This window comes from Orycteropus afer, unplaced genomic scaffold (genome assembly GCF_000298275.1).
Source record: "Orycteropus afer afer isolate SDZICR_OR568_19922 unplaced genomic scaffold, OryAfe1.0 scaffold00126, whole genome shotgun sequence".
Taxonomy (NCBI): Eukaryota; Metazoa; Chordata; class Mammalia; order Tubulidentata; family Orycteropodidae; genus Orycteropus; species Orycteropus afer.
Genome location: NW_006921713.1, coordinates 7,647,197 through 7,663,702, shown reverse-complemented (window position 1 = coordinate 7,663,702; position 16,506 = coordinate 7,647,197). Strand labels below are relative to the sequence as shown.

Here is a 16,506-nt window from a genome sequence, read left to right as displayed (position 1 = left end):
CAATTCCCGGAGCCTTGTTCTTCGCCAGTTCTTTCATTGCAGTCCATATATATCCCTGAAGTCTGGGGATATAATGATGATAATACATAGTCCTTGCTCTTATGAAGTTTGTAATCAAGCAGGACAAACAGCTAATAAAAATTATGATGATTAATTACATTTGTGTAATATAAAAATGTATAATGGAAAATGAAAGAGGGGGAAAAAAAAGGAAAGGGACAGAAGTTTTGATACGAGGATTGGGAAGAAGAAAAATCTGAAGGCATGAAGAAATTGGACAAGGTGAGATGCACCATCCTGGGCAGTGAAAAGGATAAAGATTCTGACAACCTCATTGAAAACACACACACGTGCACATATGCACATGCATACAAAACAAGCAAGCAGAACAAAAACCCGAAGAGAGGAATATGGAAAGGAAAAAGCAGAGCTAAGAGACACAGTTCACTGCCCTGTGATTCCGTCTATTTTCTCAGTAGTAGAGCAGCAGCTAAGATGAACAGACACTTTTCCACCCTTTCAGCATTGCCCCAGGCCTGGGATAGCTCTGAATGTCAAAGCATCATCTTTGGAAAGAGTTCCCAAGTGCATGCCCAGAGTGTTAGAGGAGTTCAGATCATACAGTTCGAGGCTTATGTTTCTGTCATTTTCCTCACTCATTAATTTATTTGACAAGCATTTACTGACTCCTTCTCAAAGCACCCACATTTCTTGATCCTTACTATATGCTAGGGCTCTTCCAAGCATTTTCATAAGCTTACTTAATAACTTTATGCAATAAGCAGTAGGGTCTATTTTTTTTACCACCATTATATACATGAGGAATTCAAATCTCAGAGAAATTAAGGAATTTGCTGAAGGTCATGGAGCCAGGAAACAACCTAGGCAGTGAGCTTCACAGCTCTTCCTCTTGGCTATAGTGTGTGTATAGAGTGCACAGTTTCATAAATATTAATCATTTAGTAAGTATTAGCTGTTATTATATACCAAACACTATTGTATGTTCTGGGAATACAAAAATTTATAAGCATGGCCATGGCCCACAATGCACCTATTATCTAGTAAGATATATAAATGAGAGGATATAATAAAAGTATTGTATAATTTTCTTACATTGATGCATTGAATAGAATTAGTATTGAATAGAGTACAGATAGAACACATAAAAAAGGAAAGAAAGCAAGCAATGGTATATTCTGTGAAGATGAGTGTCAGTAAAAAGTTCCCAGAAGTGAACTGATTTCTCTTGAAAAGTGAGGAGGAGTTTCTGGATGGACTAAGAGGACATTCTAAAAAGAGAAGATAGCACAAACAAAGTCACAGAGATGTAAAACAGTCAGAACCTTTCTGGAAGCTATAAATAATTTAGTGTGGCTTGGCATGACTATTCAGTGGGGTGGGGTGGGGGTGGGGATGAGGTTAAGATAAAATCTTACAGAGATGGCCTGGGACTAGATCAATGAGGATAACTATTCCAAGCTGTGGGAAGCCAGTGCAAAGTTATAAGAGTGTAACAATCAGATTTGAGTTTCTAAAGCATCCTGGTTAAACTATCAGGTGGGAGTCCAAACAAGAGGGATGAGTGCCAGCACTAAGGCTATCTCAGTGTGGATAGGAGGGGGATGAACTGAGAGATTTTAAGAAGACAGAGTTAACAAGTCTTGGTTACTGTTTGAATAACCATGGTGAGGAGAAGGAAGTGGTCTATGTTCATCCCCAGACTGACTATGCCTCTTAGAAGTCTATCTTGGTTTCCGTAATAACTCTCTTTCCTGATTCTCCTCCCATCTCTCTAGTTATTCTGTCTTAGCTTTTTCATCATCTCCACCTTTGGACATTCCATGTTGGTGCACCTTCAGATTCTGTCCTTGGCTCACTTTTTTTTTCTACTTGTTCCCTCTGACCCATCTCATCTACCCTCATGAGTCAATATCTATCTATTTGTTAATGAGTCCTATATCAATATTTTCAACCCAAATAACTCTTTACCTTAAGTCTCATATCCATAGCTTATTAGACATCTTCACTTATACAACCTATTCAAAGTCTGTTGTTGTTGTTATGTGCCGTTGAGTCGGCCCCAACTTACAGCAACCCCTCCTTGGGTTTCCAAGGCAGTATCACTATGGAAGTAGATTGCCCAACCTTCCTTCTGAGGAGTGACTGGTGGGTTTGAACTGCCAGCTTTCTGGTTTGCAGTCAAATGCCTTAGGCACTACACCACCAGAGCTCCTTTAAAGGGTCACAGCTATTAAAAACCCGATAGTACTCTGACCCAGTTGTACTCTGACATATATGGTATCACCATGAATCAGAATCAACTGGTTTGGTTTGGGTTTTTCTTTTTCCCCCCTGATCTAATGACTTTCTCCCTTTTCCTTCTTCAGTATGGGCATGATGCTTGGAGCTAAGGCAGCCAGCTCCCAACCATGACAAAAATGCCAAGACAATCCCAGAGATCAGACTTGACCTCACCAGCCACTGAACCAATACCAGCTACTCATCTCTAAATTCCTTATTATGAAAGACCAATAAACACCTATTTGTTTAAGCCTTTATGAGTGAATCACTAGTTAAAGGCCTTAGGTAAAATAGTTAGCTTCTTTCAGTTTTCTCATTTTTAAATTAAGACAGTAATACATGCATATCAATAAAAGAATTAAATGAGATAATATATGCAAAGTGACTAGCTCAGAGCTTCATAAAAATAAATGATCAATAACTATTAATTCCATTCAATGTCCCTGTAAAACAGAATCGTAGAATAATTTTTTTCTTTTTTTTTTTGTCCTGTCAGAAAAGTAGAATAAAAATAGCCTTTAATGTTATTCTCATGCATGCTGGACTTTTAAATCACAGAATCAAAGTATAATTTTGAATAAAATAAAGATCTAACATCAAAGAATAAGGTGTAAAGAAAGACTCATGGAAGTCTCAGAGGGGGTAAAACTATAGTCTTGGTAGAGAAATCATAATCCAAGAAGGTTTTTAGTAATATCAGCAGTAGCTGATCGAACCTGGCTGGTGATATTTGGTAATTTAACTGTCCTACTGGATCTATAACTTACTACTACTTCCTACCTAGTATCTTTAATATTTCCCTGAACTAATAATTTTTTTAATAGATCTTATTCATCAACACTTCAAATCTGAGTGACCCTGGGTTCTGCTGTGCTTTCTTTATTTTAATGTCCTTGATGTCTCTTCATTACTTATATCCTATGTTCATGAGTTTATTGAAATCACTGTATGTCTTTGCTTTAAAAGCCTTTATAAGTTCAGATCACGTCACATCAGTAATTGTATCGCTACAGATGTGGAACCCACTGAGCTGCTGCTATCCTCCAGGCTTAAAATGAAAGGCATTGACATCAGGAGAAAATTACGATCTAATTTTCCTCAGATGATTTAGGTAAAGTCTTGTATATGAAAATAAAAGAGAGCATATACAAGGGCCTATCCTTACCAAGCACTGGATACACTGCTTTACTTAAGACTCACTATGAACCATATAGTAGGTGGTTTGTTTGTTTGTTTGTTTGTTTTAACAATAAAATCAATTATCTGTTAGTCTTTGACTGAGGTCACAAAAACCAAACGCTGCCACTGAGTAAATTCCAATTCATAGCGACCCCCAGGTCACAAAAGGGAGTGTAAAGGAAGCAAGGAAAGGCTTCCATTGGATAGAAATGCTTAGATATGTTTAGGTAGACTACAAAGATTAGCATAGGATACTTACAATGCATACTATCTGGAACAGGTTATAAAAATGTCTGTTGTTGTTGTTAGGTGCCATGGAGTCAATTCTGACTCATAGCGACCTTGTGTACAACGGAATGAAACAATACCCGGTCCTACACCATCCTAACAATCCCTACTATACTTGAGTCCATCGTTGCAGTCATTGTGTCAATCCAGTAGGTGTGATTTTTGTCTCCATTTTAGAGATGGAGATCCTGAAGCTCACAGAGTTATGAGCAAAACTAAAGTTATGTGGCTGGGAATGAGCACAGTTCAAATCTATTGGCTCCAAAGCCTACATTCTCTCCTGTGGTGCCACCACCCTCCTTTAGACACACCATAGCTTTCCTGAATGATACATGAAAAGTAAAGGCTCATTGGCTACTTTCTGGCACCAAACCAAAACTAAACCCGCTGCCATCAAGTCGATTCCAACTCCTAGTGATCCCATGTGTTATAGAATAGAACTGTGATCCATAGGGTTTTCTTGGCTCTGATCTTTATGGAGGAGTCTCTGAGTGGCACAAATGGTTAAATGCTTGACTGGTAGCTGAAAAGTTTGGTGGTGTTAACCTGCCCAGAGGCTCCCTGGAAGACCAGGTTGGCAATCTCCTTCCCAAAGGTTACAGCCTTGAAAATTCTATGGAGTAGTTCTACTCTGCAGACATAGTTGACTCAAAATTGACTCAGCAGCAACTAACAACAATAATCTTTGTGGAAGCCATTCATTAGGCATTTCTTCCACAGAGCCACTGGGTAGATTAGAGCCATCAACTTTTAGCTTAGCAGCTGATGGCCAACTGCTTGTGCCACCTAGGGACTTCTTTCTAATACTAAGTTCCTTTATTTCTGTGAATGTCTTAGCAATTTCTGGATCCTCAGGTTTTACAAGCATTAAAACTACCTGGACACAAATAGGCCAGTCTCTTTAAACAGAATCCTATTTTAAATGAGAGGGTTGCTGGCCAACAAGAAACATATTCTACAGGAACAGAAAGGAAGATTTTGAATCCAGTCAGACCTGGGGGCAGCATCACTGCAAAGTGGACAGTGTCATAGAGAAAATTGCCTACCCCTCCCCCAAAGTACAGTTAAAGGAAAATGGGAGAGGAGAAAATGAACTTGAACTCTAGGCAGGTAATTCAGTCCTGACTTTTTTCATACTTCCTCAGTGTGTGGACTGGCAAAGGTTTTAAAGTCAAACATATCTGGATTCAGATCCCAGTCCCACTATTTTTCTAGCTATATGACTTTGGCCAAAGTACTTAAACATTCTCTGTTTTCATCTCCTTATCTACAGAAATGATATAGTAATACCTACCTCACAGGATTGGATAAGAATTAAAATGCTTGACTATGTGCCTGGCACAAAGTTGGCATACAATATATATTAGCTTTTTTTTCCCTCTTGCCTTTTTCACCTCTGTGTCTTAATTCTCCTCATCCAAGAACTAAAACCCCACAGTTTACTCTTGAAGTATTTGTCCCAAGGAAACCATAGGAAAGAGAATTAAAAGGTTAAAAACTAAGAATAGCCAGAAATTAGGGAAGACACATAGAATAAGGTATGAGTAGTGTGGCCATCTTGGTGTCAAAATTAGGTTGGCTGTGGAAACCCACAGGAACAAATGGAAGGCAATACACACCACCACTTGCTCATCTACTCTCTCTAAACTCATTGCCATTGACAAGAATAGGTAGAGAGGAAAAGACAGAACAAAGAATAGAAGCCATCTTTATTGCCCCAGGGTGGATTCCAAAATGTGATTCTCTGCACAGAAAATTAGAATGCTACTCAAAGCAACAATTCTCAACAAAGCAACTTGAAAGGAAAGAATCAAAGCAACAAACTCCAAAGAAAGACTATTTTCATATATCTTTCAACAAGGAGCAAGAAATGGAGTGTGATACATGTTTCAGCCACTGTACTTTACTCTGATCCATCCATTTCTAAACCCTAACCCTTTAGCCAGCATACCCTTTCTTTCTTCATTCTTGTGGCATTGAAGACCGGATTTTGTGTCCTCCTGCACAATTGTGGAGTAAGGAATTTAATTTTACCTAAATAATTTGGTCTTTGTCCTTGATTCCTAACAGAGAGAACCTCTAAAACCTTAGAATTTCACCAGTGCTTAAAGTATCTTTGATGAGGCCCCTAGACCATATCTGTGGATTTATGAAAATGAAGCACCCTTTGGGTGGGGGAAGGCCAGAAAAACCCACCACATGATATCAGCCCAATCTCATGGGAGGGGTCTGGAGGTTAAGTTCAATCAATTATTCCAAAGTAATGAAGCTCCAGTAAAGGCACCTCTGAACACAGAAGTTTCATGGGCTTCCTGGTTGGTGATAGACATCAATGCATGTGGGAGGGTTGCACATCCCTTTTTGGGACATGGAAGCTATGGGCGGTTGAAACCCACCAGCCACTCCTCAGAAGGAAGGTTGGGCAATTAAGGACTCTACCCTCCCAGACCTTGCCTTATGCATCTCTTCATTTGTAAACTTCTAATTATAATAAAACTGTAATCATAAGAAAAGCACTTTTCTGACTTCTCTGAAGCATTCTAGCAAATTATCAAACCCAAAGGAGTAATGGGAACCAGCAGGTATCCTGAGGGGATAGAGAGAATCCTCAAATTTACAGCTATCAGATTAGAAGTAAGGGTGTTTCAGGGATCCTTAAGCTTGCGGCTGACATCAGAGGTCTTTGGGAGACACGGCAGTCTGCAGGACTGTGCCCTTTATTTTGTGAGATCTGACCTACCTCTGGGGATTAGGATCAGAGTTAGAAGTAATGCATGGTCAGTTTATGTCAGAACTGGAACAGAGAAGAACAGAATTGTATTGGACTGAATTGATTTCAATACAGCAATCCTATTGTAACGTCTACCTTCCTAACCTTCCACTCAAGTAATTGTCATTAGTCTCAGTGCAGTAGGGCAAAATAGTCACCTCTGACTCTGTAATTCCCTACCACCAGTCCTTATTTATCACACAGTACGTCTCCAAAACTATTCACATATTTCATTTTATCTTCAAGATATAGTAAAATGGTAGGACAGAAAACAAAATATAAATCTTATACACCATAGTCAAGTATCATGTATCTTAATGATTTTTTTTTCCCAAAAATTTCAAAGCTGGAGACTAAAACTCAAGATTGTAACTCTCAGTTCAGTGCTATATGAGGCAGCATTATGTAACAGAAAGAACATATACTTCCAGATAAGTATTTCTGAGATGTGAATCCCAGTCCCATGGCTAATTACTAGCTGTGATATTTTGGATTAGTAACTTAACTTCTCTGAGCTAGAAGCTAAAAATTCAAGAAAGATTTCAGCAAATCAGCAAAGAAGGCTCCTAGAAAGAAAATGGAAATATGTCTAGTTTTAGTTATCATTTGGATTTAAGCAGGCATCCTAAATCCAGGATCTCAGGGAAAATAAAAGCAATTATAACAAAGGAAAATAAAATAGGTCTTTATACTAAGGTAAGGAGCTCTGGTGGCATAGTGCCTAAGGCATTTGACTGCTATCTAGAAGGCTGGCAGTTCAAACCCACCAGGCACTCCTCGGAAGGAAGGTTGGGCAATCTACTTCTGCAGTGATACTGCCTTGGAAACCCAAGGAGGGGTCACTATGACTAGGATTTGATTCCACAGCAGTGGTTGCATTTTACGTTGTTTTTATAGTAAGGTAGGGAACTACCAAAAAGCACCTCATACATTTTCAAACATTCTCCATTACTATTCTAAACAATCTTCCATGACTAGCACCTAGCAGTTCTTTCCTAGTTAGCTTTTCTTTAACTGAACATGCCCTTTCTGGCTATAGCAGGCTTCCATACTACTAAGCCTCATGTTTACTGATAGGGTAGGACCAAAGCTCCCATCCCAAGCTTCAGAGTCTCTACGTACATAGCTATGGTGCTGTTTAATTCTGATTCTTTTCCTGTATTGTGAAACCTCCTTTTCTTCAAACTGCTCTATACAACTTTCAAACTAACCTGTGCCCTGCTTTGCTGGGCAATTTTTATGTATTCTCTCATTTAATCCTCAATAAACCTATAATGCATATATTATTATCCTTAATACACAGGTCAGGACCCTGCTGGCACAGTGGCTGAAGTGCTCAGCCACGAACCAAAAGGTCAGTCAGTGATTCAACTACACAACATTAAAGAATGATGAAAAAAAATACATGAATCCTATCACAATGTGGATGAACTTGGGGGACATTATGCTGAGCAGAATACATCAATCACAGAAGGACAAATATTGTATGAGTCCATTACTGTAAAAAGTCAAGGAACGGTTTATTCAGGAAAGGAAGCTCACTTTGTTGGGGATGGGAGGGAAGAGGAGGGAAAATTTCGGACTAGTTGGGGGTCACATATTGATTTGTGTGAGGGGAGGGGCAGTATGGAAAGAGTCTGTGACCAGCATGGTGATAATGGGGAAAGGGAGGACACAGAAACATGCACAAAAGGTATAGGCAACAGAGGTAAATACTGTTACATGCACAATATTGCTTTACCAGTGGCACCATACACTAGGCTATGGGTAAATTCATAGACAGGTGAGAAGATCAGGTGGCGGTAAGTAAACAGGAATATACCCAAGACCAAGGATAGATTTGGCTGAAAATAATCTTACATATGTGCTTGAGTGACAAAATTATCCACATATATTATAGAAGTAAAAGAGGACAGGGTTGGAGTAGCTTCTCAGAGACAACCAAACACTTTGAGAGAGAGAATCACTGGGCCAATGGGCTTGGAACTATAGTCTCAGGGGATATCATGCTCAATTGGCACAACATAGTACAAAAAATCTTGTTGTACATCCTACTTTCATGAGTAGCAACGGGGGTCTTAAAAGCTTTCAAGAGCCATCTAAAGATGCAATTATTGGCCTCCCCTCATCTGGAGCAAAAAAGAGTGAAGAAAATCAAAGTCATTTGGAAATAATTAGTCAAAGATATGATGTACTAAGAGGACCTCAGCCTTCACCACCCCAAAACCAGAAGAACTAGATGGTACCTGGCTACCAATGCCAACCACTGAAAACGGGTTCAAAACTGGAGATCCTGGTTAGCATGGGAGGGAAAATGTGTAACAAAATTCAAAAACACAAAAAATGACCAGAATTAGTGATTTAAAAGGGACTGGTGGAACCCCCGAGACTATGGCCCCAGGTTATCCTTCAGGCCTAGAAATGGACTCACTTCTACAGATTGGCTTTCAGCCAAATAGCAGAAAGACTACATGTAGAACACCTACCCCAGGGAGATACACCCTTTAGATCAATCGGCCATGAACCATCAGAGAGGTAGCGTTCACATAGAGGGAAAGCTAGGCCGATAGAAATGCACAGAAAAGAAGGGCACGGGGAGGGGGTAGTTACAGAGAGGAGAGAGGAGGAGAGTTTTTATGATTGGGAATGATAATCAGGACTGTGAAATCAAATGTGCATGAACTGTTGAATGTAAAACAAATCTGCTTTGTAAGTTTGTACCCAAAGCACAATTAAAAAAAAAAAAAAGTTGGTGATTCAAACTCACCAGTTGCTCCACAGAACAAAGATGTGGCAGTCTACTTCTGTAAAGATTAGAGCCTTGGAAACTGCCCTATAGGGCAGTTCTACTCTGTCCTACAGGGTCGCTATAAGTGGGAATCAACTTGAGGGCAATGGGTTTAGTTTTAATATAAACACAAGAATAAGTGGTTGGTGACTAGTTCCGATCTCACATCTAGGAACTGATGGTTAAACACAGCTCTGTCAGACTCCAAATTCTGAGCTTCAAATAGCTCTGCTAACCATTTTCCATTCTTCCTGCTGAGATTTAAGGTGCATTTCCTCATTAGGAAAGCAGGGCACTGATGCATACATTTATTAATTGTTATTGTTAGGTACCATTGAATTGATTTTTTTTACTCATATTGACCCCATGTGACAGAGTAGAACCACCCTACAGGATTTTCTAGGTTGTAATCTTTATGGGAGCAGATTGCCAAGACTTTCTCCCATGAAGCTGCTAGGTGGGTTTGAACGAACTTTCATTGCGTCACCAGGGCTAGGTGAACACATGCTATTTGGCCATGAAACTCATATCTATTTTTTGTCAAAAAGATCTTTATACCACTGCTATGTTTCCTACATCACAAACTTTATAAGCACAGAGATCTCATCCTTGCAATGCAGTCTTCCATAAGGGCATTTAATAAGCTAATGTTTATTTGAAACACACTAACAAACAAGCACAGGAAAATTATAGTGGCAATTACCTGTTTTCTGAGAGAGATGCAAAATGGAAGCCTTATTCATCACCTTTCTGATAATTCTGTAAGCGTTAAAGACAAACCCACTCCTGTCGAGTTGATTCTGGCCATAGTGTGACCCTATAAGACAGAGCAGAACTGCCCCATAGAGTTTCCAAGGTTGTAATCTTTACAGAAGCAGACTGCCTCACCTTTATCCCACAGAACAACCAGTGGGTTCAATTGTGGACCTTTCAGTTAGCAGCTTTACTACTGCACCAACATGGCTCCTTATCTTAAAGGTAGTATAGCTATAGTTCTTAGATTTTCCACATAAGTCAAAATTTCAAATGTTTTGTCCTATTGCCCCGTAAATAAATTAAAAGTTGCAACTGTAACTTTGTAAAATATTGTCAGGGTAGTTAAAAAATAAGCTTCAACTGAGAACAAAACAACAATAAGCAACCCTGTCCTTAGAATTTGAGATGCTTTTGTTGTTGTTGTTGAAATTTTCCCCAAGCCTTATTTATCTGAGCTGGAGTGTTGTTGTTGTTTTTATGTGCCATCGAGTTGGACCCGACTCATAACGATCCCTCCTTGGATTTCCAAGGCAGTATCACTACAGAAGTAGATTGCCCCATCTTCTTTCCGAGGAGTGGCTGGTGGGTTTGAACCGTCAGCCTTCTGGTTAGCTGTCAAGTGCCTTAGGCTGGCAGAGCTTCTGAGCTGGGGTAGGGGAATTCCTTTTATTTGCCTTCATGCAAATCCTTTAAGCCTGGGAACATTTCTCTGCACTCCAGTAATCTTGGTGTGGCTGTCCTGTCTGTCCCTGTGATTACCACTACACCCCTCTCTGCAGCCCCCCATTCAGGCCTCCAGCTCATTGGGATTGAGCCTCCAACTCTTCAGTTTTTGTGTTATTAAGACCTTCTTTCTCCTATTCCCTCTTGCTGCCTACCTTTTAAGGGGCTCTGGTGGTGTAGTGCCTAAGGCATTTGACTTCTAAGCAGAAGTCTGGTGGTTCAAACCCACCAGCCACTCCATGGGAAGAAGATGGGGCAATCTACTTCCGTAAATTTTTACCACCTCGGAAACCCAATGGTGGTCACTATGAGTTGGAATTGACTCGATGGCAGTGGGTTTGGTTTGGTTTTGGTTTCTGTTGCCTTTAACTCTTGTACTCTTCTCAACGTCTTCCTTTCCTTGATCCTTTTGTGCTACCCTCCTCCTTAATGTATATTGCCTTCTCCTTTACCCAAGTTAATATGTGTCTACCCTCTAGTTAGTGGTTTACCCTACTTTCCCCTTCCACCCCTTGTTGTTGTTGTTATGTGCCGTCGAGTCGGGCCTGACTCATAGCAACCCCTCCTTGGGTTTCTAAGGCAGTTATCACTACGGAAGTAGATCGCCCAACCTTCCTTCTGAGGAACCATCAAAGAATATTTCTTTTTGTGTAAAAATCTTTTCTTGACTTTTACAACAGTGGTCTTATATTATTTTTCCTTTTGTGATGAGTAATTTCACTCAGTATAATGTCCTCTAGGTTCATTCATGTTATATTTCTCAGAGTCCCCATTGTTCTTTAATGTTGCATAGTGTTCCATAGTGTGTATATACCATAGATTGTTTATCCATTCATCCATTGATGGGTACTTTGGTTGTTTCCATCTTTTTGCTATTGTGAATAGTGCTGTGATGGACACGGGTGTGCATATATCTTATCTGTTCATACCACAGCTCTTAGAACTAGGATATATATCTTATAGTGGGATTGCTGGATCAAATTATACATTGATTCAGCTTTTTAAGTGTCATACCATTTTCCACAGCTGTTGCTCCATTTTACAATCCCACCAGCAAGGTATGAGGGTTCCAGTCTCTCCATACTATCATCAGCATTTCTTTTTTGCCCCTAACTTTGCTATTAGTGCAGGGGTGATTTGTTACCTCATTGTTGTTTTCATTTGTATCTCTCTAATGGCTAATGATCAGGAGCATTTTTTCATGTGTTTGTTAGCTGCCTGAATGTCTTCTTTGGTAAAGTGTCTGTTCATGTCCTCTGCTCATTTTTAATTGGATTATTTGTCTTTTTGTTGCCGAGGTGTTAAAGTTTTCTACAAATTTTAGAGATTAGCACCTTGTCTGATATATCATTGCCAGAAATTTTTCCCAGTCTGGGTTCTCTTTTTACTCTTTTAGTGAAATATTCTGGTGCACATAAGTGTCTAATTTTTAGCATGCCCTAGTCATATACTTTGTCTTCTGGTGTTTGTGTATTTTTAGTTGTGTTTGAGAGTATGTTTATTCCATGTATTATGGCCCCTAAGTTTGTCCCTATTCTTTGTTTGATGGTCTTCATAGTTTTAAGTTTTGCTTAACCATTTTCTTGAGAGGCAACAGAGCATGCAGAGTTTGGAGCCAGCTGTAAAGTACTGGCTGCCACTTAGTAGCTCCATTATTTTGGATAAGTTATTTAATTCCTCTGGCCTCATTTCCCCAATTGTAAGATGAAGATAAACAATACCATTTAGCTCACTGGGTAGTATAAAAGGATTAAATAAAACAATGCACACAAAGCACTGAAGGTCTAAAAAAAAAGAAAAACTCACTACCGTCAATCGAATCCGACTCACAGCGACCCCTCCCAAGGCAGCATCACTACGGAAGTAGATTGCCCAGTCTTCCTTCCAAGGAGTGGCTGGTGGGTTTGAACCTCCAGCCTTCTGGTTAGCAGTCAAATGCCTCAGGTGCTATGCCACCAGAGCTCTAGCATATTGTAAACACTCTCAAGGTACCATGGGTACATCAGAGAACAAGAAAACCAAATCTCTGTACATAGTCGGAATCTTACCAAATATTTTAAAATTGTTGTTGTTGATTTGAGAGAGACACAAAAGAGAGCCACCAAACTATTAAGCCAGTAACCTTTACTACGAGGGGAAAAATAGCATAGGTTGTATAAGATCCCATCTGACAAAACAATTTGTGTTTTTTTTTTTTTTTACTCATTGTGCTCTCAAAGTAAGAATGTACTCTGCACTCAAAATATGATTCAACAATATGGCTCTTATCCATATCAGCATTCTTTCAGCATTTTGTGTCCCCAAAATACCACTGATAAAATATTATTTTCTTAAACACATATATATGTGTATGTGTGTGTGTGTGTGTATGTAAAATTTTCTAAAGACAATGATGTTTAAAATAAATCTACTTGAAGCAAAAAACTCATTAGGTTTGCCATAGTCTACATTTTCTGTTCTGCTAAACTTTATCCTACTTCCTTTAGAATAGGATATTCATGCCAGCACTTAATTTCTAACATACGTACTTGTGTGATGTGAATCAAACAATATTTTTCTCACCTGATACTGAAGTTCCTCCACCTACTGCTTTCAACTCGACCTCTCCTACACCCACTAAAGCTAAGCTCCAAATTAGAAGCTAGTCATCTCCGCCTGCTGCCAACAGATGGCGATAGTGGTCACGCATGGTTATATTAGTCTGTGCTAACCCGGTGCAGTGTGGTGGTTCTCAATGTTGTAGAGTCTGTGCTAGGTTTTGAGGTGTTTACAAACATCATTAACCCCACAGCATGCCTTTTAAGTATAAAAGTAAAAGTAGTTTTGAAAATGATAAGATGATAATCCAAAGTTCTAAAAACCCCATAGATGAAAAACAATTAATGTTGCACTTATGGCAAGATGAATCATTCTGAGGTATGAATGACTACAAAAGACAATACATATGTGAGAGGTCCTATTCCTAAGCAAGGAGTAATATTTAATAAAGCAAGGGAAAATAAGTGAAAAAACATAAAAACATAACATAACCACAACCAAAACACTTTCTCTGTTAAGAGTTAATAAGCCTCAGCAACATAAGAGCAATTAATTTGTCATACGACAATCCACCTAACATTAAGGCCAGAGAGGCTGGGACTCATTTGAGGCCTTAAAACTGTGCTGCTGAACCTTGACTGCCCTCTGTAATCACCTGGGGAGCTTTAAAGTCCAGCAGCCCAGAGCAATACAGCAGAATCTCTGGGGTGTGGCCCCAGGCATAGTAGTGCTGGAAGCTCCTCAGGAGGTTCCAGGGTGTGTAATCAAGGAAGAACCACTGCCTTCAAGTCTAAGCAGGGAAGACAAGCCACTGCCACTGGTTCCACAGATTAAAATGAATTCTAATGTGCACATTCATGCATGTGATGAGTATGGGCACTTTTGCAAGAAGTCCTTCCCTGTGACATTTGTATCTTCAAGGAGGGGCATTACCTGTCTTTAGGGATTTATCTTTTTATATTCACGAACCTGGTATTAGGATAAACAGTTGAGGAGAAAGATACCTGTGAGAACTTGTATTGCCAAGGAAGAATAGAGTATCCTGTGTTTTAAAGTTGTTAAGGAGTTATTCTTACACCTAATTGAAGAAAACGTATCACAGAGCTACAAGCTTCAACTTTTCTTAGTCATTTCAGTGAGTCCATTTACAAACCAAAGGACACTAAGGCTATTCATAATGATAGGAGCTTCTAGATACCAGCCTCTTTCCCTTGCTTTCATCTCACCTGATTAGACCAATTCTTGATCTATCCACTCACTCAATGCATTCTGGTTACCTTCTGTCTTTATAAGCAGATTTCACATAAAAACAAATGTATCACTTAGTTCTCTTTCCAAACCCCCAGGCTCTTCTCACTGCATCCCTGGTTTTTACCTTATCTGCCATGATCATAGAGGAGCCCCCGTGGATGCCCAGGATGGGTGTGAGAGTCTGGGCTGAGATGAAATCGAGGATTTGGGCGATGGCTTCCTGGTCTGTGTCGTCAGCAAACACCACACCCTGGATCTTCCGGTCAGACATGAGATCACAGATGCGGGTGATGATGCTCTTTGGGTCTGTCTCGTTCATGGCTACCAACTCCACACGGGGCACCACAGAGAGATGGTGGAAGTCATCTTTCTCGTGGGCATCCTTGATGGCCACCTCGTCTGAAGTGCCCACGAGGATGACAGCAATGCCGATGCTGGGGGGGCTCTTCTGAGAACGTGCTCTGCTGCCTGACACGGCCAGGACGGCCAACACCAACCAGAACTTGGGAGAACAGCACTGTGATCTGAGCTTCATCTTCAGTTCTTCGACTCCCTGGAAACACAAGAGGAGAGAATAGTTAAAAATAAGGTGCACACTCCCTATCCCTCTCTGAAGAGGCTGGCTACTGCAAGCCAACAGCTTTATTCCTTTCACTGATTATCACATCCAACTTCTGTCTTCAAACCTGGCCTCTTATCTCTGATGTTTGCTCAAGAGAATAAAAGAAACTTCTAAAATCATCAGAAATCCATGAGCAAGATGAATAAAAGATATTACTGTTATAGCCATCAGCAACAAACCAAATTAAAAAAACAAAACAAAACAAAAAAAAACTTGTTGCCATCGAGTCAATTCCGACCAATAGGGATCTTATAGGACAAAGCAGAACTGTCCTATAGGGTTTCCAAGGCTGTAATCTTTATGGAAGCAGACTGCCACATCTTTCTCCCATGAAGTGGCTGGTGGTTCAAACCCTCAACTTTTCATTTAGCAGCCAAGCACTTTAACCACTATGTCACCAAAGCTCCCTCAGCAGCAAACAAAGACAAATGAAGGAAATAGGGTAGCAGTGGTCCAGGTAGTCACATCAAGGCAGGGTCTTGCTAATGCTGCCTAATCTCTGGCACTTCTGTCACCAGCCATCTTTGAGTTGAGCTTAGGCCAAGGGGATGGCACAGACCAGGCAACATGAGCAGCAAAGTGGTTTCAGCAGAGATTAGCAACAAAATGTGGCCTGGTAAAGATGAATGTAGGGAGCTGCAGATACATAAGCCCTATATTCTTTTTGCCCTTACTTCACATTGGCTTAAAGAGGTCAATAGTCAAAACATTCTTCCACAACCCTAAAGAGCTTTCAGTATATTTTACATTGTTATTAGGTTCAGTCAAGTTCATTTTGACTCATAGCAACTCCATGTGACAGTAGAACTGCCCCATAGGGTTTTCTAGATGATAATCTTTATAGGAGCAGTTCCTCATCGACTGCCTTGTCTATCCCTTGTAAATAAGACAATAGTTCAGTGGTTCATGTGTGAACAAAGTTTACTCCTAACAGTTTTCTGGTCTTAGTCTCCCTGGATACAGGGAATGACTATATGGGCTCTGGAAACCCATTCTTATGGACTCTACCCAGGCTAGTAGGAAAATCAGGCCTGAATTCCTCCTCCCAGAGCTTTTTTTTTGTTTTTTCTAAAAAAAAAAAGGCAACATTACATATAGTTGAGCAGCACTGCATTTTCACAGAGGACAAAAGAAAGGTTTGTCACCTAAAAGCCACTGTTGTTGTTGTTGTGTTGTTGTTTGCCATCGAGTTGGCCCCGACTCATAGCAACCCCTCCTTGGGTTTCCGAGGCAGTATCACTACGGAAGTAGGATTGCCCAACCTTCCTTCCGAGGAGTGGCTGGTGGGTT

The 16,506-nt window shown here is 40.1% G+C and overlaps 1 protein-coding gene across 1 annotated transcript in view; it reads right to left on the bottom strand.

The window, feature by feature from the left end:
- The window catches only part of GRIN2B (glutamate ionotropic receptor NMDA type subunit 2B), a 400,284-nt gene extending 385,155 nt beyond the window's left edge, over positions 1-15,129 (bottom strand). Inside the window, exon 1 of the mRNA XM_007944474.2 lies at positions 14,719-15,129. Coding sequence (XP_007942665.1) covers positions 14,719-15,129 — 411 coding nt within the window. The remainder of the gene's footprint in view (positions 1-14,718) is intronic.
- Between the last annotated feature and the right edge of the window lie 1,377 nt (positions 15,130-16,506).